The sequence below is a fragment of the Bactrocera latifrons genome, unplaced genomic scaffold, assembly GCF_001853355.1.
Source record: "Bactrocera latifrons isolate USDA-ARS-PBARC rearing strain unplaced genomic scaffold, ASM185335v1 scaffold_304, whole genome shotgun sequence".
Classification (NCBI taxonomy): domain Eukaryota; kingdom Metazoa; phylum Arthropoda; class Insecta; order Diptera; family Tephritidae; genus Bactrocera; species Bactrocera latifrons.
In genome coordinates this window covers 153,740-177,136 of record NW_017536675.1, presented here as the reverse complement: position 1 = coordinate 177,136, position 23,397 = coordinate 153,740, and the positions used below count along the sequence as shown (strand labels likewise).

Genomic DNA, 23,397 nt, shown 5'->3' with positions numbered 1-23,397 from the left:
TATAAGTATAAGTATAAGTATAAGTATAAGTATAAGTATAAGTATAAGTATAAGTATAAGTATAAGTATAAGTATAAGTATAAGTATAAGCATAATAAAGCGGAAATAAAATGAAATCGTCAAAGTACTTTATATATCCCCATCTCCAAACAAACAACACCTCAAAACTTACTCCCTAAAAACAATCACGCATAACCTCTAAAGTCAACAATGGCTTGCCCTATAAACTTTACAAGTCCCTGCCACATTGTGCGTTCAAAAAGATTAGAAAATCAAATCAAATTTACATGAAATAGTTTCTCTCTCTCTCTCTCTCAGTTTCGCACGGAGTTTTTGTTTGAGTTTTGAATTCTGTAATCCTGCCTGTCATTCGCGTCAGCTACCAAAACCAAGCGACTTTGGTCTATGCACGAAGTGATGCCAATAAATTTGCTTTGTAGTTGGCACCTCTCCTGTGGAACTTCTTAGTGCGAGGCGCCAGGACGCTATTGTTCTCATAGACAGGAGTAACTTCAAACTTAATTCGGTTTCCGCACACTTTTTGTTGTCTTCCGAAACTTAACAATTACCTTTGTTCAACCAACTAGCACTTGATTCAATTATCAAATCCCTACTAATGCCATCAACATTTGCATAGAACCGATTCACCGGAAACCAGTAAAACACTTGCCAAGTGCGTCTCTGCAACAAATTGGTGGTTACACATGAAACCCACGACCACTCATAGAACCACGCACACACACATACACACTCATGTGTGTACATAAATAAGCGCAAGTGCGAACTTAGACTTTTCGGGCTTCATGGAGTTGGGTAACACACATGCATACAAGTATGGGTGTGTGAGTTTCGACGCGCATGTTGATAAGGCTGCTCTTTGTAGTCGTACTTAGTGGCACGCTTGCCAGTTGGCTTTGGGTGCAAATTTCCGACAGTGCAGGCTGTAAGGCCATCGCAACACCTTTGTTTTATTCTTACTTGCAGGCAAACGTTCTTGTTGGTGGATGCAAACAAGCATACATGCTTTTATGGGAGGACAATATGCAAGATGCTTACGTTCTATCATTTTGAAAATAAAATATATTTATATAAAAATTTATATTGTTGAGCCTAGATACACTAACGGGTAATGAAATAGAAGCGATTTGCGCGAACTTTTAAAGTCTTGCCATTCAAAAGCAACTCTTCTGAAAACATCAAGTTTATTAAAAATATTTTCTTAAAAACTTTTGTAAAAATATTTTCGAAAGAAATTTTTCAATGAAATTATTTTATTTAGATTCAATTAAATAAGTAGTACTGGAAAATATTGTAAATAATTCCATAAAAAAAAGTTTACAGGTGGCAACACCCCTATAAATATTTGACAGACATATTGTGGCTAATATATCAATCTTTCCAATACCCGATTAGTTTGATGTCCATTTTGTCATTAAAATTTTTTTAATAAAAACTAACCAGGTGGCAACTCTTGAACTCATTTTATATTTTATTGCAATGGTTGGTGGTTTGACCCGAAAAACGTCATTTATTGGTAACGACAGTCACTGCATGCCTCGAAGTTCTGTGAAAGCATCCTAGTAGAAACTGCTTGAAGAGGACCTCGTTATCTTCTCTAACCGGAAGCATACGGGCCTCACTGTGATAGAGACCAGACCAAAGACATTAAGAGGCAACCTGTCCGGAATGCTGTTTTCTGACAGATCTGTAGCTTTTTCAGAATATCGTTTCACTATAATGACATTTCGAAAACATACTCTCAACATTTATAATGATGGCTCGAAAATGGAAGATGGAGTTGGTGCGGGCATATACTAGAGTTAGTCTTAAGACAACCTTTAAGTTGCCGGGCCACTGCAGTTTATTTCAAACTGAGGTCTTTGTTATTCCGAAATCTGGAGAGCTGGCCTCTAATGCACCTGCAAGCAATTGCAGAGTCAATATCTACAGCAATCAATTCAATAAGCTCGTATCGCACATCGCCTAGAAGTGTTCTGAGAAGCAGGGCAGCAGTGGAAACAGTTTCCAGAAATAAGTAAGTGCACTTCTACTGCGTGCCAGGCCACAAAGGCATCGAAGGCAATGAAACAGTGGACGAGATTGCCAAGAATGGTGCTAGGTTAACATCTGAAAACGTGAAACATTGGGAAACCCGTGCATTGTCTATGCGACGATCTCGACAGAGGTCGAAAAAAAAAACCCATGAAATGAGTTACCAGGGTACAAAACTGCAAAAGTCATGTCCAAAACGGTAGATCGTTATGATCGATAGAAGTGACTGCAAGACCATGAGAGGAATACTAACACACCCTCAATATGAGATTGACAGATCGAGAGGGCTGCAGGAAATGCCTAGAGCTGTAAGCATCTGTGGTCCCACAGTATGATACACTGGATGTGGTACTCTGCCGCGCACTGTACTATTATAATATGCAATATACAATATTTACGTGCGGACAGCTGTGGCAGCGGTGGCGACAGTAGCGGCAGCACTCAAATATGTTGATGCGCCTGCAACGAAACGCTCCGAAGCCGACGTCGTTGATGGCGAAATTGCAGTTCAGCACCAAAAATAGCTCAAGGATTATAAGCAGATGCCTATACGTTACAAACTTGGCATGTTTATGAGACCAAGCAAATTGCTCGGATAAATATGCGCCGCTGCACGCTATGCACGCGTACATGTGTGTGCGTGTGTGTGTGTTTCACCTGTGTGTATGAGTGAGTGGGTGCATTGAGGCTACTCACGAGCTCAATGTAACGATTGATGGGTGATCGAAAATGGCTGCATCGCCGCATGCTGAACGTGTGGCAGGCGGGTTCTGTGATGGCAGACGGTGGCCGGCAGCGTCTTCGTTGGGCGGAGTTCATTTGCTCGATTTGGCAGTGATTGTCGGCTGAGCGGGCAGAACGCCTGAATATTGTTTATGCTTATAAATACAGCAAAGCTGCTTGGACGGGCGCATGTATAGTATGTGTGTGTATGTGGTTGGCTGTGTGTATGTGCTAACTGGGCTTGACACAAATTCAACAAAGATTGATTGAATGCTGATGTTGATGAGCAAAATATGCGGTTGCGCCGGTTAGCAGGGGTGCGACACGGTGCGACGGGACGTGACGAAACGAGGGGAGTGGAGTGGAGGCGGGCGGCAAGTGGCCACGTTGTGAAGCGGAAGGCCGGCAATTAACTTTGATAGACATACAATAATATTTACGTTCACTTCTTTCGGTTTGGCTAATGATGCGCGTGCGAATTGTGAATTTGAAAGTAGTTTGAGGTTAGGCGCCGCTGCATGTGTGTGCCTGTATGTGCGCATAAAATAATAAATGAGTGAATTTTATGCGTGAATGAACAGGCGAAGTGGCTGTTTGTGGGAGGCATTTATTTGCGAAAGTTCGCCGTTTCATCGTTTTCAATGTGAAATATGTTTTTCGAAAGGGAAATAAATAATAGCTCTTTCGACGTATTCAATGGCACCCGTTCATGCGGAAAGTTATGTTATTTGATTGTAGTTATATATAACAAGGGTGGCCCGTTATGGCTCAAATTCAAATGACGGAATGTTATTTGCTAATATTTCTGTATTATTTCTAATATTTCCTGAAACTTAGGTAAATAAGGGTTCTCCAATGACTACCGAAGCAAATTCTACTGATGGTCTAAATTATTATACACACACAACAAAGTTGCTAAGGAGAGTATTATAGNGTAAAAATTGAGATATCATGATGAAACTTGGTACTCGTATTTCTTGGTTCCATAAGAAGGTTAAGTTCGAAAATGGGCAAAATCGGCCCACTGCCACGCCCACAAAATGGCGAAAAGCGAAAGCCTATAAAGTGTCATAACTAAGCCATAAATAAAGATATTAAAATGAAATTTGGCGCAAAGGCTCGCATTAGGGAGGGACATATTTGGACGTAATTTTTTGGAAAAGTGTGCGTGGCCCCGCCCCTAGTAAGCTGTTTGTACATATCTCGGAAACTACTGCAGCTATGTCAACGAAACTATGTAGAGTCGTTTTCGTCAGGCATTTCCATATACAGTTTAAAAATGGAAGAAATCGCATAATAACCACGCCCACCTCCCATACAAAGGTTATGTTAAAAATCACTAAAAGTGCGTTAACCGACTAACAAAAAACGTGAGAGACACTAAATTTTACGGAAGAAATGACAGGAGGAAGCTGCAAACATCCTTTTTTTAGAAATTCAAAATGGGGGGGGGGCGTCGCCCACTTATGGACCAAAAGCCATATCTCAGGAACTACTCAACCGATTTCAATGAAATTCGGTATATAATATTTTCTTAAGACCCTGATGACATGTACGAAATATGGGTGAAATTGGTTCACAACCACGCCTTCTTCCAATATAACTCTATTTTGAATTCCATCTGATACCTTCTCTCTATAATATATACATTAGGAACCAATGATGATAGCGGAATAAAACTTTACAAAAATACGGTATTCGAGCTGAGGTATTCCTTGTGGAAAAATTGTCGTGATCGGACTATAACTTTTCAATACAATTAAAATACATGAAAATACAATTCAATACTCAAAGTACACAAATTGATCTAATCTAATTAATTTTACAGCAAAATAAAAAAGTATGTAATATAAATGACGGATAATGAAATCTCGATTATCTCTTTATCATGCGACAGTATAAAATGTTCGGTGATACCCGAACTTAGCTTTACTTGTTAAATATTGTTTTACAGTTTAATCTAGAATATTTTAAAAATTCGTTGATATAAAATTGAGCGATTCTTAGAAAATAGGAGCAGTTGCGGTAAACGGCCACCAAACTCTTGTCAATCCTCAGACCTGACTATTAATAATTCGATCTCCTGAACTTATCAATCGGTTAGAAGCGGTCAGCTTTGGTCAGTAGAAAAGAAATTATGTTCCATTGGGATAACGCAGGCCAAACATATCGATAATAGGACGCCAGTAGCTCACAAAGATTTTTTGGGAGATTTTGCGGCATTCACTTTATAGCTCGAACATGGCTTGAAGTGATTCTCTACTTATCAAAGCCAAACTGGGCGAAAAGTGCCTCTTCAGACACACCATTCAGGGTTGTTAATGTGGTATTATGTTTCTTCGCTGCCGTTATCTCATTGTTAGCTACATATTTCTTAGTTCTATTGCGGACCACTCTTTCATTTTATTCCATATCAGCTGTCATCGCAGCATGTGATTCACTATTTGTTGGGCGACATGGCCTGAAAAGAACTGCATTAATGGGACCGAATTTTTTGTCAAACCAGGCTGTTATAAGTATTCCTAACGAGCCATTATGTCCAACTTTCACTATCTTGCGTTTTTTTTTGTTTTGTTTTTTGCCACTCGTCGGAATGTATCTCGTTTTTAATCGCGTTGTTTTTTGAAGATAGACTCTTCTTAACTCCAAGGCCAGCTGATAGAGACCTCTTCGTGTAATACCGTTCTCAACCCGCAAGCAACTCTAAGCCTTTGTATTACAGAAGCTGCACACATAATCATTGACTAGTTATCTTTAGCTAGTAGAGTTCTCTCTCTTTGGCTTGGGTTACGAATGTTGGCCATGATTCTCGATAGGACCGCTGTCACTGTAGCCGCCGCACCACAGTTCCACATTGACGCTTTGAAATTAGGCTGCGTATCGATCATAACGCCAAGGTTTCTCAGTAACTTTTGTGTTGCAAGAACAATCTTCAATGTGACCGCTGTACCTAGTACGGACTCTTGTGGTACCCCAAATGTCACCATGTAACTTTTTGGACCTGCATCGGTTTCATAATGCAGAAGAGTGTGCCATGCCAATATCGACTTATGTGAGATGGTCTATTCCAACCAGCGGCCACTAGCTGGGACCAGTTTTTCGAAAGGAGACCGACTGCCTAACCATGAAAGATCCAACGCTGTCTGTGGTGGGAGTATGAAAGTAGTAGAAACACGTTCTTTGATATAAAAAAGTAAAAAGCCTTAACTAACTATGAATCAAACAGTAACTTGTCGTAGGTTGATGTTAAATGTGATGAAGACTATTGTAAAATTTTTCTGTTTGTTGAGCTCAGGAGATACCATAGAAAAAGGGTTTTAGTCTAAAATTTTAAATTTCACACTTTATCTACTAGTCAGTAAACCTCGACTGGGTACTTATTTTAATCGATTGCAAGGCTCACCAAGCTTAATTTTTTTTTTAAATTTAGGGTTTTCGAGGAAACAGATTTAGATTTTATGCATGAATAGGAAATCCGTTTGATCGGGACTTTTTGTGATGCAAAGAATTTTATGAAAACAGTCTCTTTGTACTAAGTCAACAGAACTTGTATAACCTAACTGTTTTCAAACATAAAGTGAGAACTTTGAGTTGACATATTGATTCGAAGGTAGTTTCTTCCTCCAATTCTCTACAACATTGTTCATGTTAAAAAGGATTTTGATTCTATGATTGAAATTGCAACCAAGTAACTGTTGGATACAAATTTATGTAAGACTACCTGATGCTATTTTCTAATACTAAAATTTATCGGGGCCTTTGGCGGGAGGCAACGCAGATCACAGCTTCGTTCTGGGTACTGTAGGACCCGCAAAATATTGGCCACCTCTTTGCATGCCCTCCTAATCCTACTCATCTGACACTTTTTTCCTTTAGTCCGACCCCATCGAAACAGCACGTTTCCCGGACTTACCGTTGGATGACGTCGACGACAACTTATCGAAATCTTACCATCTTAACGGGGATCATATACCCGTTACAACAATAAAAGCAACAGCATTTTCTAATACCTTTGAGCGCATATATTGAGCTTATCAATTTGGAATCGAGAGCATTGAGTGATTCTGATTATATTGAGAGGGTCTCAGTTTGTTAGACAGACAAAATATATTTCGCTTTGTAAACTATTTATGGTAGAAGTGGAGAGCCGAGATCTGGGAAAATTTTGCGAATATATGGAACTTCTGATTGTTTTTTTTAGAAGAAGAATGAGTCCGGCTTAGATAACAGTTATTTTTTTACGGTTTTCGGTTCAATTTTCTAGTGGCGAAGTAAGAATTTTCTGTGCTTAGAGCCCGGGTCTTTTTATATACAATATATTCTCTAACAAAGAACTGTTATGGATATGTGCAAGCTAGCTAATGAGTTTTTTTTTTTTTTTTGAAAAATTGCTTAGATAATAAATTCTTAATATAATAGGTCTCTTCTTCAAACTCTGCGCGGTTGCTAAGGCAGCGGTAAGACTTCACTTAATTAAATCTAAATTTCCAGCAAAATTAAAGCTTGAAAATTTTGCGCATAAATTTCTTCAACTTTCAGTCGCCTACTCACCACCGTGCAACCACAAGCGGCATTAACATTTTACGCTTATGCAAATGCGGCTGAAATTGTTTCATTGCGAAATTATGCGCAACCACTCAAACGCACATTTAGTATATGCATTTATACATATATATATATATATACATATATAGAGATGTGTTTGTGTGCGCTTTTGCTTTAAAAATATTAAAATATATATTTTATCGGCTCATTTAAAGTATTTAAGCGCGCTGTTTATGGCATTGTTAAATTAAATTTGCACTTCAATATGACATATGTGTGTTGTTGTATTTTTGTGACGTTATCCTTTTGCAGCCATTTCACTGCCGCCTGCCACAAAATGCTGCTGATCGCTCCCAAATGATGTGCAACAGTGTCATTGCCACTGTCATTACGCGCGCCACGGCTGTTGCTGCTGCCGCTCCCACCGCCACTGCTCACGCTGCCACAACCATAACCGCTACTAACACTGCCACCAACAGCAACAATAACAAAAATAATAAAAATAATAAAAATATTAAAAATAAAAGCAACAACGACGCACACAACAACAACCACAAGTGCCGGCTCACATGAGCTGAGTGAGTTGGACTGCGGAACGCAACAACGTCGAGTGCGCGGCGCGCACCGTCCAAGTTTTTGCAACAACTCCCACGACAACAATAAAACGAGAAGAGTGATAGCGCGCGGTGGCACCATACAGCGCGCAATCCCTGTCGTATACAAAGTTATTATTATTTTCGGGTTTACTTGCGGACTTGGTTGTTTGTTGGGGTTTAGTTGTTGCGCCCAGGCGTTAGCTGCAAGCTGTTGCGTTAGTTTTCGGTTTTTTCTTTATTTGCGCGACATTGTGTTTGGTCGGTGTTGAAGCGCCGCGTATAAAATGAAATACAACTGTTCATGTGATTGCAATTGCAGCGACCGCGCCTCGTGCAGCACCAACATCACCGATCGCCGTCCGAGCGATATAATGGCCAATGGTGATTGCTATCGCCGATTGTCGAATTCATCGTCCGCATTGTACGGCAGTTGTCCACAGCTAACGCAGCATTGCGATTTAATACAGCAACACCAGCAACAGCAACAACAACAACCACATTGTCCACACATCAGCGCCAGCGAACAAGTAGCGCAACAGCATTATCAGTCGACACATCAGCAAACACGTCAATACTCGAGTTTAGTACGTACCCGCCCGTCGCGCAGTCCAGTGCTTTGTCAGCGTTGTGCCGTGTGACGAAGGAATAATCAAGCCTGCACACATCCCGATAGGTCCACAGTCACTTGCGCGCTCACATTCACCGCGGCGCGCACAACCAAGCACAGCGCCAAAGCCGCAAAGGAGGCGCATGCAGTAGACGCGTCAACAGCCGCAGCGACAGCGACTTCGACGACAGCAAAAAACGCGTCTGCAGCGAAATCAACATCTTTGGCGTTTGTGTCCTACAAACCGACAGCACTCACCCCGAAAATCAACAGAGCGCAGCAATTGCAACAAGAATTTACATCGTCCATTGCTACACCGGCCGTGACCGCGACGCGTTATTTGTGTCAGCGCTGTAGATACAACAATCAACCAATCACTTGGTGGGTCTCCTGTCCGCGTCTCTCCAATTTGGGCTCCACTCTGAGCCTACAACAAAGCGCCGCTGCCGTAACGGAGCCACAACTACAACACCAAGCAAAAACTCCAGCGCAGCCAACACAAGCAATACCACAGACGCGTGTCGCCGGCAGCAACTACGATTATCAACAGCAACAACAACACCAACAACAGCGTCCCCTGCCCGCGCCACCAATAAGCAACGTCACGCGCGAAGACCCGCCCACGCCAAGTGACAGCAACAGCAGCAGCAACATGGCCACCACCACAGCCACCGCAAAAAAGACCGTCACGCGCCAACAACTCTATGGTTCCAATCGTTGTCTGCGGCAGCAATCAAGTGTCCATTATCCACTCGATCATGGCGGTATGCAGCCGTCACATGTTGGCGGTGCCAGCGGCGGCACGCTGAAACGTCAGCCATGCGCGCTCTCGCATTCGCGTTCCATTACCGCGCTACAAAATATGGATCTTTATGGCAGCTATGCAACATTGCCATCGTCAGCAGCCGCCGCACCGTTGGACACACCACAACGCGCGTACTGTGCGCGTCATTTGCCGGCTGTTGCCGGTGGTGGTGGTGCTGGTGGCGTTGGCGCGGGTGTGAGTGGCAGTCACACATGGCACCCGAGTCAGTATGCGGCCGCAACACCTTGCTGTCATCTGTACAATGCCAACCAGGCAGCTGCGGCGCCTACATGCATGTATGCTGGCAGTGGGTTGGGCCATGCTTGTCAGCAGCAAGCGCCGCCAACGCACCCACACCAGCAGCAACAACAGCAGTATCCACGCGCCGCGCTACTGCATGACAGTCATAAACCTTTGGTGCCCAACGGCTGTTATTTCGGTGAGTTAGCTCAACAATGATGGATTACTGTTGGGGTTAATAAATTTCAAGCGCGTCTTTTGTTTTGTTTTCTTTTATTTTGCTCCCGCAGGCTATGAGCACAATACACATTTGACCGATGAGGAGGATTCGGCATTTCCGGGTTTCCACGACCGTGAATTTCACATGCTGCACCGAAATATACCAGCCCTGCGGCGTACTGGTGTTGACACGGCAGGAATTAGACAGGTATGTTTAGCGATTAAGCTTTAGGGATTTACAGTAATTTTATGTTGGAAAATAAACGTTTCGGTGTTGCTTAAATCGAATGTTTTATCCCTGCGTTAAAATTTAAATTTTTGGTTATATAAAAGCAAATGACAATAAACAGCGCCCTTTTATTGTCAGCACATAATATAAAACAAATCAATATCATTAAAATGCTTTAAGTTCACTTCGTGGTCTTAGGTCTTCTGAACGACAAAATGATTGAAACGGAATGAGGCAACATGTGCGCGCGGCGAAATGCGAGTACGGTGAAGTTTTCTTTGATTTTATATGGATCCTGGTCTTTAACGACCTGCTTAAAATACTTGAGGATCTTTGCTGCCGGGTAATTGCTTATGCAGACGATCTAGTACTTATAGTCAAAGGACTGTCTCAGCGTAATAACAAACTGGGCGGTCTTAAGTTGTCTCGCTTTCAACCCAAATAAAACCGAGATGCTTTTATTTACTAGAAGGTCCCGGTAGCACCGCTGCCGTATATAAAAGACTTCCGCTTTCAACCGGCGGATACAATGAAATATCTAGGGCTCATCTTAGAAAGACAGTTTTATTGGAAGCCGAATATGGAAGAGAGGGAAAAGGGCCTCGATTGCCCTATACTGCTGTAGAGGAGCCATTGAAAAGATTTGGGGTCTCTCACCAAAAATGGCCCTCTGGCTCTATGTCAAGCCCATTATGTTTTATGGAGTCTTTAAATGGTGGAGGGCTCTAGAAAATATCACACGTGTCTGAACACTCGGATATCCTCAGACAGTTTTACTTCATACCGGATCATCTGGCTCATGTAGTCGTCAAACTGAGCTCTGGTGGCTCCTTCGCTGCCCATATAACAACGAGGGAGCTATGATTCAGAAGAAGCCTCCGGAAGAAAGGGGCAGTGAGCTTCTTGGTGGAGGGGTTTACTGTCGAGAGCTCTCTATCAACTCCAGTTTTAGACTTGCTAACTATTGCGGTATCTCCCAAGCCAAAGTTGCGGCCATTAAGGTAGCAGTAGATTTGCTGCTCCGGAGTGCAGCCTCCTTTAGAACAGTGATCTTTCACAAAGAAAGCAGAGGTGTCGGATAATAGTGGAATCGCAGAAAATTGTAAAGCTGTTGAGATAGCAAGGAAAGGTACCCTATAACCGCTATCGGTAGAATCGGAGCGGGTCCTTTTGTTCTAGTACTAGATAGCTAGGCTTCGCCGAAGCTTGGCCAGCGCCTTTTCGGCCATAGATTAATCGCAGTAGATCTAATGATATCTTTGCAAGCAGTAAGGCTAGTTCTCCCTATTTGTGTGTGGCTTTTAACAGGCCATTGGCTCATTGGCGTCCATCCTGTAAGCTTGGGAGTTTCACCAGACGCCTAGTTCTATTCACATCTTCTTATATGGAATTGATTGATTTTATCAAATCTACTAAAGACTAACTAACTGTATTTTTAGAACCCCGAAAGAATAATACTTTTTTATCTATTTATATAATCTTGAACAAAGCGACATCTACATTTGTAATTTTCAGTCTCCAGAGTTTCTACCCATAAAATTTCGTGTCAGCATTAACAACGACAAAGTTGGGCTAGGTTAATGGTAAAATAATGACCTTAAAATTTCTCTTCCCATTGTAGTATTTCTATCCGGATGGCGGCTGGGGTTGGATCATATGTAGCATAGCCTTTTTGGTGCATATACTAACGACAGGTTTACAGCTGTCAAGCGGTCTATTGCTTTTCTATGCTATAGAACATCTGAGAGACTCCAATGGCATTGGTAAGACACTGCTTTTAGATTATATCATATAAATTTCACACTCTCTTTCACTTCCTTCTGTTACAGAGTGGGTTGGTGCTTTAAACTGGTCAATTTCTATGTTACTATCACCGTTTGTGATCACATTTTGTCGAAAGAAATCGACGCGACTGATGGCAGTGGTCGGTGGTCTAGTGCTGCCGTTAGGCATACTATTTACCTCCTTCGCAACGGAGTTGGGGCAAATATTTTTTAGTTATGGTAAGTGTTGTTTATTAAGGAAAGTAAACACGTTCAAGAAGCTTTAATATTTATTCATATTACTTATTAATATACCTAAGTTCAAGAAGGCATATTTTCTTTAGAAAAAATATACAACACTCAGCATTTTGTACTCCTTCTAGGTATTGTTTTTGGTATAGCTGTGGCCATGGTTCGTGAATCGTCCACAATAATGTTAGGTAATTATTTTAAGCGACGTAGGCAATTTGTCGAAATGGTCGCCATGTCTGGCGAAGGCGTGGGCATATCGATTTTCTCTGTGATACTGCGAGAGGGTGTTGGGTAAGTACTTTCTTCTTCAAGACTTCAAGAGCAAATAGTCTATATTAGAAATGAAAATGAAAACATAACTCAACCGCGAAGAAAGTCAGAGGGGAGAGCCCTCATACCGGCTTTACTCTCAGCACTGCGCTTCGCACCACTATTTGCTCAGCAAAAAGCGACCTTCAAAGACAGAAAATAAAAAACTAAATCTCTACTTTCAGCAATGCTGGTTGGCGTGTTGGTCTCCAAATTGTTGCTGGCCTCGTAGCAGTTAGTTTCTTTATGGGTTTATTATATAGACCCGCATCACTATATCATCCCCAAAGGCGCGCCATACAACATTTGAAAAACCAGAGAAAAAAGGTTGAGGCTGGAAGTTATTTTGTATCAACTAATAGTTTAAAATGAAAAATCTTTGTCCACAGATGCATGAGAACAAATCCAGAGCTGTGGTCACAACAGAACAGAAAACAGTCCGTTATTTATTTATCGACATATCACCCTTCAAATCAACTAATGTGAAAATACTTCTCGTATCAGCTGCCGTGGCGGCGTTGGGAATTTACACGCCCATGATCTCAATGGTAAACTTTTAAAATATTCTCAAAATTATGGACTACAGAACCGAACTTTGATAAAGTGACCTATACATAGGTTACTACATCATAAGACTTCAAGTGCTTCATGAATGTCAAATAGTTCTTGCAAAATTGTGCTTTTTAATATGTCTCGATATACTAATAATTACTTTATAAGCTCATTTAACTTGAGCTAAATCGGATAAAAATGCGCGGCTACTTCATATGGTAGAATAAAATTTGGATGAGAATACTCCTCAAATAGGGACTATATCATTCAGCCTTCGAGATGCCTAAGGTTTCTCATGACCCCTGCTTATCTCAGACCACTTCGCTTCGAACTGAATAGAACCCTGGTAAAAAATGTTTTGTTTTTTGTTTCTAAGCCAGCTGCACTCTAAAACAAATACCCATTCGATCTCGATCTTATTACAACAAACTAATTGAGAAATGGGCTGCAATATTTAGTATTTGAGTTTGAACCTCCATATAATTCTGTATAACTTAAATTTTGTTTTCTTCTAGACCTTGACTGTTGCCAAGGAGGGCCCCGATATAGAAGATTTGGTACTGCTGCAGACTTTTTTAGGCGTCTCTACCACAATCGGCGTATTTATAGCCGGTACAATATTGCGTAAGACTTTTACAATAGGTAGCTTTTTAATAACCTCACAAATTGTGTCTCAGGTAAGTCCACATAATACAAAAGATCCCGAAATTTCTTTACAAAAGTACATTCGCTACTCTACAGGTATTTATTGCGCTGATAGCAATTTCGATATTGAGCCTGTCCTTCGTCGTAAGCTTTCGTTGGTTTTGTATACTCGGCTGGATGTACGGCATTGGTTTCGGCGGATTCCGTTATGCCTTCAAAATACTAACGCTGGATCGCGTTAAGGTGAAACAGTTCTCGAAGGCATGGGGTGAGTCCATAAAATATGAAATATGACGTAGAAATTCTTAATGTTAAACATTACCATTTTCAGGGCTCATCAAAGGCGCTGAATCGCTACCGGTGCTCATTAGCATACCGCTGACCAGCTTCCTGAACGATTACTCACTAAATTATGGACGCGCTGGTTATTTTATTTGCTCAGCAGCCGCCGCTATTGGCGGTATCATAATATTCTTCATGACTTACTCCACCGTGGAGCAGGAGATCAGCAGTCAGGGCAACAATAAGAAGCATGGCAATGGCGCTATACCGACGCTACGTCCATTTCCTCAATATTGCAAGCTACATGGCTTTCATGAGCCCGTGGTGGACTTTAATGTCTACAATGGCTGTGATTATCCCGCGCCCGATTTACTAATGAGTCGCAGTTGTGTAAGCCTGAATCAAGTAGACTTTGAGAATCTCTGTCGCAATAATGCCTACTGTGATCGCTGGCGCATGCCGAGCGTGCACAAACTGCAAAACTGTGCGGTACACGGTGCGGGTGCGACACGAGGCCGTGGCCATATGACGGATATGAGTCGACCGCAGAGTCCACACTATGATATTGAGCAGGGTTATGCGAGCATGGGACGCAGCATGGGCAAGCGACTGCAGAAGAGCTTGTCTTTCATCCAAAATCCGTACTGCTGTAATGGACAATGGTATTGCAATTGCCACGACAGCTATCAGTGGGCGCAGACATCACCGAGGTGAGTGTTTCTTTATTTCGAATTTTATATTTTTCGGCAAGATTTATGAAGGTTCAAGAAACAACCCAAAAGAAATCAGCTCACTTTTCAATTTAATTTCGCTTTACCTCTAATTCAACACTTCGCAATATAAAACTAATGAAAATTCCAAACCTTGTCGATTCACAGATCTCACATACATCAACCGCTGCTGTGCACCTGCAATCAGGGCTCCACGAACTATTTGCAAAACTCGCGTAGTCGCAGCGTGCCTGAAGGTCTCTCCACCATCGGCAATCAGGTGTGCAGATGCAAGACAACGGCAACGCCAGCAGCGACGACGACATCGCGTCTCGGTTCTTCCACTGCCTTATCACGTGAAGTTATCTATTTGCCGCGTCATGATCACGACTACGACTTCATGTGTCGGCATCATCAAAGGGGTGTTGGCGCTGCTGCGGCCACAGCAACGGCGGCGGCAGTCGCAGCTATACACGGAGCCGCCACGACACCGCGCTACCGCCATCGACGCTCACAATCGCTCTCCAAACCACTACAATATGTCGAACAGATAACGACATCGGTGTAGGCGTATAATTAATAAAAGTTAGACAGACGTAAGAGAGTTGGTGCAATAACTGATACTAGGCAAGGGTTCAAGGCCATGGAGATGACGTACGAGCGTTGAAATTTTAAATAGAATGTTGAATCGTTTAAAGCGCTGAGAGCGTGGTGTTGGAAACCAACCGAAACTAGCTGTTGGAGTTGAAAATCTGTCTAATTGTTTTCTAAGCTAGAAAAACTAGGTTCAAATCGCCGGTTTCTAAACCGGTTCTCCCAAGTCGAAACATTTTCTTGGAATACCCTGCTTTATTTGAAGACATATGCAGTCGAGGCAGAAAATGAATTGAGCGCCCGTGGATTCCAATAAACTATCGGAATATTAAGGTCAGGTTCGGTAGTCAACAACTTTTTGTATTATTTTTTTAACGCCGTACTTGTCGGCGGAATCTTCTAACCGAAGTTTTTATCGATTTTAATTCGTGGATACAAATAAACCATCGAGATATTAAGGTCATTAGGCTGTAAACTTGTTGCCGGAATCTTCTAATCCAAATTTTTATCGCATTCCGATTTAAGTCGTATTTGGTTCCTTAGACTCTAAAAAATGCAAATTTTATAAAAATATTTCGGTTCTGAAATGTAAAGGTTCGAGAACTTTTTGGAGATTGGACAAACTTAAACGGCATCTTTCACGTAATAAATGTATCGAGTTTTACTACTTCCGAAGCAAACCTGTATGTATTAAAATTTGCCACGAAGTTTGTTACACTCAGAAAGAATCTTCGGGCACTCTATAAAAGATGATGAACGTAACAAGCTGAGTTGATTTAGCAACGTCCGTCTGTTGTTCGTCTATACGTATACGAGATATCGAACTGAAAATTTGGACCCGTCCTTTTCTCGCCAAGAAGCTGCTCATTTGTCGGATTGACCGATATCTGACCACTATAGCATATAGCTGCCATACAAACTGAACGATCGGAATCAAGTGTTAGTATAAACAAACTTTTCATTTGTCGCGATATCTTCACGAAATTTAGCATGGCATGAGCATTAAGAGAATGAAGCAATTTGCCAAGAAATTGTTCTGATCGAGTTGCTATAGCATATAGCTGCCGTACATCCGTATAAACTGACCGATCGAAGAACTTGTAAGCAATATTTTGCATTTGTGAAGGCTAGTATAGCTTCAGTGCCACTGAAGTTAAAGTCTCTCCATGTTTCAGATTGGTTTTGCGTAAAAAAATAATATGTCCCTTACTTTTTGATATCACTGTAACTGTCAACGCACGTATATTGTCTACTATGGCCTTGAAGGTAACGGTGAAAGGTGTGTATTGAAAAAAATAAATTGAAAAAATTCTAAAATTTTAAGCGGAACATAACAGTAAAATTTGCACCAAATATTCTTACAGTGCAGACAGTACATACAAACATGGAAGTATGTATATTCAAAGAAGATCTGATTCGCGAATGTATTTACACTTCTAGTCTCTTAGAAACTATTATTTCACTTTTTCTCAACTCAAAAAAAAAAGAAAAAAAAATGAAGTAAAATGTTGTTAATATAATTTTATATAACGAAATACATACATACATATATACTTCTAAACCTATTTATGTAAGCCAGAAAAAAACTAAAAACTTGCAAGAGAGCATAAAAGATTCTACAAACTACAAAAATAAAAATAAAAAATTAAATACAAATATGTATAAATACTTACGTACTTACATACACTTATATACTTATACATACATAGCTACACATATATAGGCGCAATGTACTTTTCGAGTATTATTAATGATGCATTAGCATTTTGATAGTCAATCAAGTAACGGTAAACAAGTGAGAGCAAAACTTTTACAACTACGTTTTTTACCTTCACCACCACCAACAACAACCCAAAAAAAAACAAAAAACTAAAACAACACCACCACAACCCGTCACATCACTCTCGACCCCACTTAGAGCCTAGTACCCCCTAATGCCCCTAAGGAGTTTGAAAGCTTTATCTCAATAGTTTGTATGTATCTAGTAGATAAATAAAATTAAATATTATAAATGAAAAGAAAACAATTACTCAAAACATAAAACTAAATAAATTAGGTACGAAAATTTAGAAATATGTTATGGAAACTCGTAAATTATGAATGAGTGCAGCGAGCGCTATTAAATCAATGTTGTATGTGTATGTGTGTGTAGTTGTAGTATAAATATTTAAGTATTGGTTTAGTCAATTTAGTTGTAATTAGGAAAATGTGTGTGAATGTATATGTGTGTGTGTGAATTCAATTGTGTTATTGACCGGTGTTTTCAACGTGTAGTAGCAATATTTATAATGGCAACAATATCACAACAACAAATACTTTACATAAAGACCGAGGGAAGGCCAACCACACACAACGGCACACACAGCGGCACAAACCGACTGCTGAGTACAAATAAAACAAGTGTGCGCGATAACAGATTGGTATAAGCAACTACAGTGAAGGCCAGAAATATGAGTACGCAGTATTTCATAGTTGAAATTTCTAAATTTTGTACTCAATTAAAACAAAAAAAATTATTTTGATTTATNTTACTTTAATATTATTATTATATTTAAGACAGATTTCAATAAAAAGTTTGCGATTTATAAAACTATTATATGATTCTGCTTATTTATAGTATAAATATTTTAACACATGTTTCTTAATTTCGAAAGTATTGCAGAAAAATATTATTTTTCTATAAAATATTTCTTGCAAATTTCCAATTTTGTATATCCTCAACAGCAAATATTAAATTTGCTATGAAGTTTATGTTAGCTTAGGTCACAGGGTTGATCCAAAAACGATTGCTTTCACTTCGGCACATACATATTTGGCCTTTGTGTTCCCCATAAACTCCTAAAAGTAAGTCAGCAGATCCTCATCGAAGCTTTTATTAAGCCGGTTAATATCAATACCAGCACCTTCGCAAGATACGTCAAAGCTTTGTCTATTTCAGTCTGGCAAAAGCCAGGCAATAGGCAAAAGAAAAGAGACTATATGATTTCCTGCATATAGCTTTGGCAACGAACGTACGCCAGAATATTTAGCCGCACCGCGTGTAAAGCTATTGAAGAGTGCCAGGTCAGAACACCAACAATTGCGCAAGATTGGCTTCGTTGAGAGTCAGACGCTTGCTGAGCTCAGCTCCGGTGATCAGACTCCCATACAAGTATAATAAGAAGAAGCTTTAAGGTATTTCTAAAGAGTTCATGCACTTCTTTGTATATTCCGTTGTGACCGGACTTTATACGGGAGTATAAGTAATAAAAAAGGAGCTTTAGATCATGCAGTCCTTGCCTAGTAGACGTTTGTAGCACTCAGAATGTACATAGTAGTGATCAATGTGACCAACTGACTCGATTTAGTCATGCCTGTCCTACATCACAAACTACTCACTCGGCTTTCGAGATATAACTCTCTAATTCTTCACATGTCTGTTGAAGCTGCTTATTTGCCGAAACCGCGTGTAACTGAGTACTATACCATATACCTGCCATACAAAGTGACCAATCAAACTCTAACCTTTGTAGGGTAAAATTTTTCATTTGAAGAGATATCTACACGAAATTTGACACAGATCTTTATTCAAAGTTATGCCACAGTCTGGCTAAAACTTATTCTGATCGAACCAGTATAGCATATAGTTGCCATACAAACTGACCGATCAGGATTATGTTCTCTTGAGAAAATTTTTTTTATTTGAAAAGTTAGTGTCACGAAATTAGGCTCATATTAATAACTCTGTCTTTGCTTTAATCTCCGTACATGTTGTTCCGATTGGATCAATATAACATATAGCTATCATACATACTGACCGAAAAAAATAAGTTTTATGAGGAAAAATCTTTTATTTGAAAAAAAAATTGTGACAAAATTTGGCATATAATTATTTATTTATTTTACAAAACATCAAAAGAATTTTTCCGAAGAAATTGTTCAGATCGGGCCACTATAACATATAGCTGCCATATAAAACGGATCGCTCAATATCAAATACTTGGAAGAGAACTTGAATTTGTGTAGGGTATTACAGCTTAGGTAAAAACGAAGTTAAGGCTTTTATTGTTGTTACTATAGTTACAAAAATTGTAAAACTAACATACCAATGTATTTATAAAACCCGTAAAAAGTATTCTTTATATACATAATTTGAATATATACGAGTACAAGTATATTCTACGTTCACTACCAAAATGTCTTCAACAAAATTTCCTTAAAATTATAAAATATTAAAGTATTAAATTTTAAGTCCAGAAATGTCACAATAAATCATTAAAAATGTGGGTCGAACTAGTTTTATGCGCCACTGTTGGCAAACAAATTGTAGTCCGCTGCAGACACGCGTTTAATATAATCATGTTACGCATACGCCCTGTAGACCACATAAATACTTGAACTTGAGCGCGGCACGTGTGTGTTTGGCGACTTTGCAGAGATATTTGTAATAAATAGCAAAGGAGCATAGTGAAATATCTGAGATCATTGAGTAATGTGCGCAAAGGGTAATGAATTGAGGCGCCCAAAATGTGTATGTCTGTGTTTGTGTGTGCGTGTGGATTAGTAAACCGCAATTACAAACAATTGGACACATTTACATGCATAAACGTGCATTTGAAGGCGTCAGCTGATGGCAAAAGCGGCCGCAAAAGCACTTAACACACATCACTTGTGTCGATTACCTGTGCGTAGCTCACAAGTGCGCGGTTGTGTGTGTGTGTGCAGTTGCTTTGCGGTTTAGTGTATGGGTGTGCGTGTTTCGGTGTTTTTGTGGCTATGTGGCTATGTGGCGATGTGTGTATGTGCGTGTTGGTGCATGTGCAATTTAGCTGTTAAATTCATGCAATTCATTAAACTAACAACAACAACAAATATGAATACATTCATACACTCATACACATGTACACATACATACACATATTGTACAATACTCTCGTTTGGCTACCTAAGCTAAACACTGTTGTGGGAATGAGCCTTATTTTAGATAAATGCATACTTGTAACACTTAAGTACACACGTGTGCATTACTTACTAAACGCACATGCATACATATATATAAAATACATATATACTATATATATATATATGTATATGTAGACTTGTATTGCGGAAATTTTGTATAAAATGTGTTCATAGCGAAAAATCATATCCAAGTACAAGCATTACAACTGTATTTTGCAGCCGGCTATTGCTCAAATTCAGACATACAGACATACATTCATACTTATATGTGAATATGTATAAACATTTATATGTGCGTGTGTGTAAGCAAAGTGATTCCGGTCAAATGAAATTCGTAATTGTATATAATAAATTAAGGTAAACAAACAAATTGTGTGCAGCGCCAAATGTAAATCGAGTGACGGACACGCTCGACTATGTATAAGTACATTTACATATATGTGTTTATGTGTGCGTGTGTGTGTTGATGCGCGGAGACTGCAAGGTGTAACAAAATTGACAGCAAAAAATGTAGCAAGTCAATAATAAAAATGGCGTGGCCGGCATTTGAGCGGTGTTAAATGGATTTTTGACGCACACATACATGCATTAAAACACATATACATGCATAAACACATACACACTGCTGTAAACATGTTTACATTCCCAACGGAAATCGAATTAAATAGATTAGTGCATTTAAATTTTAAACTTTTTGTTGGAAAGTTAAGCAGCATGCTTAAATTTCATTCGTTTCATGCCTAAAATTGCAGCAATTCTCCAACGGTTTATGTAAACATTTTTATAACTAGCTACTAACTATAATAACTTACAACAAGCATTCAAATACAATATAGTTAGGATATTAGTCTCAACTCCTTTATTTCTGAGGGGCGTCGGCACAAAAAGTTTATCTTCAGGCTAATTCAGACTTTCCAAACATTTCAACTGCCTAAAGTCGTGTACTTATAAATATCACTAATGTATTTATGCCTGAATTATACCAGCTGATGTGACCCGTATTGGTTAGGCGTTAAACAGCTCTCTCTGTATGGTTCAATACCATCGAAACAACACGTCTCCTGGGCCTACCGTTGGATGATCTCGCTGACAAGTTATCTTTTCCCAAAGGGGATTAGGTTCCCCTTACAACAACAACATCAGAAGCCGAAATTTCTCTTAGTTTGATACAACCGTTTTACGTTCGTGCGAAGTTAGTTTAGAATATCAATTAGTCTGTGTTTGGCAGCTGTTTGTTTCTGACGCGTCAAGTTTGTCCGCTGATTTTTTGTAATTTGTTGTATTCCAATAGAATCATAGCTACGGAATCCTGTTGCAAAAGTTTTTTGGAAAGTCTACTTTATTTTCTTAATTTACAAACATAAGTATTGCAGTGACACAAAGCATTCAATGAAGAACGTAAAGTTATCGATAATTTGCATCATGCGTAACGACTCGACTGTTAATGAGGATAACATTGAAACAGTTTAAGAGACAGTGCTTGAAATTCATAGCCCTATGTTCAGCAGAGAAATTGCAGAAGATGTCAACATCTCTTATGGATCGGCTCAACACAGTTAATGTTTTGGTTAAAGGTTTGGTTAATATTTCGGCAAATGTTTTGGTTAATGATTTGGTTAATGTTTTGGGTAACACGCGTGCCAATACTAGACTGGACTTATGGACTTATGGACTTATGGACTTATGTAAATAACGTCGAAATTCACGAACAGTTGAGTGAATGGCGCTCCAAAAATTTGCCGAAATTGAATAACCAAAAATCGCTGAAGATGTTGGACATTTTTCAGTCCGCTTCAAATTTGATTAAATGGTATTATGGGCGTGACTATTTTATAGACTTCAAATTGGCTCAGAAGCCTAATTGGAAGGTCATAATGAACATTTGTAAATTTCAGTCCGGTTCAAATATGATCAAATGGTATTATGGGCGTGACTATTTTATAGATTTTAGATTGGCTCGGAAGCATATTTTGAAGGTTATAATGAATATTTGTAAATTTCAGTCCGGTTCAAATTTGATCAGATGATATTACGGGCGTGACTATTTTGTAAATTTCAAATTGGCTCAGAAGTCTATTTTGAAGGTCAAAATGAACAATTGTAAATTTCAGTCCGGTTCAAATTTGATCAGATGGTACTATTTGCGAAACTATTTTATAAATTTCAAAATGTTCATTACATCATATGCCATTCATTTCAAAATGTTTTCTAAGCTCAATTTTACGCAACATATAGGAAGAGAATTTTGGTAGGATATGACAAATCTTCGCACTATTGAAAAGTGAAGAGAAGGTAGAAGATTGATTTCTTTAGAAAAACAGAAAAAACTAATTGAGCACAATTTAGGAGCAGCTTATAGTGAATCTACTCTTCCTCGCGTTATTCTTTATGCAAGTTATGCAAGGAGACCTAATTGAGAGCATGGTCAACGCACACAAAGACTATCTGAAATGACAGCTGAGAGCGAGAGTTTCGCACCAACTTAATTTAATAAGCTTACTTCAAACATTTTCTTTAAAAGCTCGTAAAGTTTTGAAGCTTAAAAGTTAAAAATTAGTGGAAATTGAAAGATTTAGTTGAAACGAAAATTGAATTTTTTTCTCGAATGATAAAATATATTTTTTTTTCTCAGGCATTCAGAGCCTTTTGCAAAGAGGCCCAAAAGCTTTTTTCGAAGCTTTGTGAAGAAACCAACTTGGAATACATTTTTGTATCAAAATGAAAAAATTCTAATATCAAAATGAAAAACTTTAGTGTTGAGCTGTTTAGTCCAAGAGACTGAAACCCATATCGTCGTCTTCCTCGGATGCAGACTCCCCCTGTTTGGCTTTTTGCCTTATTTTCGGTAGCAACATTTCAAGTCTACACAAGCGCTGCAAGGCATCTTTTATTCCATTTCAAATGCTGGTCACACATAACCTAAACCGCAAAACTATAACAACAACTACAAATACTACATACATGCATACAACCAAGCTGTCCGTCACACCGCACTCAATTCTGTATTTGTAATTGTAAATAACGAACTCCATGTAGCTTAGCATAAGCCTTTCTAAATCTCTCGAAAATCTCCAAATCATAAGTACTTAAAATATTGAAATTTAAAATTCTTCTTTAATAACCTACATACATACACATATATACCATGCATGCAACAACATGTGCACACACATGTCCACATACGCAAGCAGAAGCGTGTAAATGCCTAAACGACGAATGAAGTAAATTGTGAAAAATATTGATATTACATACAAACATATGTACTCACACCACTATCCCCACCATCACCACCAATCACTAAAACTACAACTACAACTACAAAATAATCCTTAC

At 39.4% G+C, this 23,397-nt stretch overlaps 2 protein-coding genes across 3 annotated transcripts in view; both read left to right on the top strand.

Annotated features, from left to right (window-relative positions):
• LOC108970658 overlaps positions 1-8,564 on the top strand; it is a 37,321-nt gene extending 28,757 nt beyond the window's left edge. For both annotated transcript variants that reach the window (XM_018936165.1, XM_018936166.1), the window contains exon 2: positions 7,633-8,564. In XM_018936165.1, the coding sequence (XP_018791710.1) occupies positions 8,201-8,554 (354 nt within the window). In that variant the 5' untranslated portion in view covers positions 7,633-8,200 and the 3' untranslated portion in view covers positions 8,555-8,564. The remainder of the gene's footprint in view (positions 1-7,632) is intronic.
• Positions 8,565-9,161: 597 nt separating this feature from the next.
• LOC108970652 lies at positions 9,162-16,049 on the top strand. The gene is made up of 11 exons (XM_018936151.1): positions 9,162-9,767; positions 9,859-9,995; positions 11,638-11,779; positions 11,846-12,019; positions 12,163-12,322; positions 12,526-12,667; positions 12,730-12,888; positions 13,408-13,569; positions 13,634-13,805; positions 13,869-14,529; positions 14,698-16,049. The coding sequence occupies exons 1-11, from the start codon at positions 9,176-9,178 to the stop codon at positions 15,095-15,097; spliced, it is 2,901 nt and encodes a 966-aa protein (XP_018791696.1). The 5' UTR covers positions 9,162-9,175; the 3' UTR covers positions 15,098-16,049.
• Positions 16,050-23,397: the final 7,348 nt, after the last annotated feature.

Bases quoted from the DNA above. Each gene is read 5' to 3' on its own strand.
- LOC108970652 (XM_018936151.1), top strand. From the start codon at position 9,176: ATGGCCACCACCACAGCCACCGCAAAAAAGACCGTCACGCGCCAACAA. The intron at 12,020-12,162 runs GTAAGTGTTGTT...TACTCCTTCTAG, and splicing joins GCAAATATTTTTTAGTTATG to GTATTGTTTTTGGTATAGCT. The intron at 12,889-13,407 runs GTAAACTTTTAA...GTTTTCTTCTAG, and splicing joins ACACGCCCATGATCTCAATG to ACCTTGACTGTTGCCAAGGA.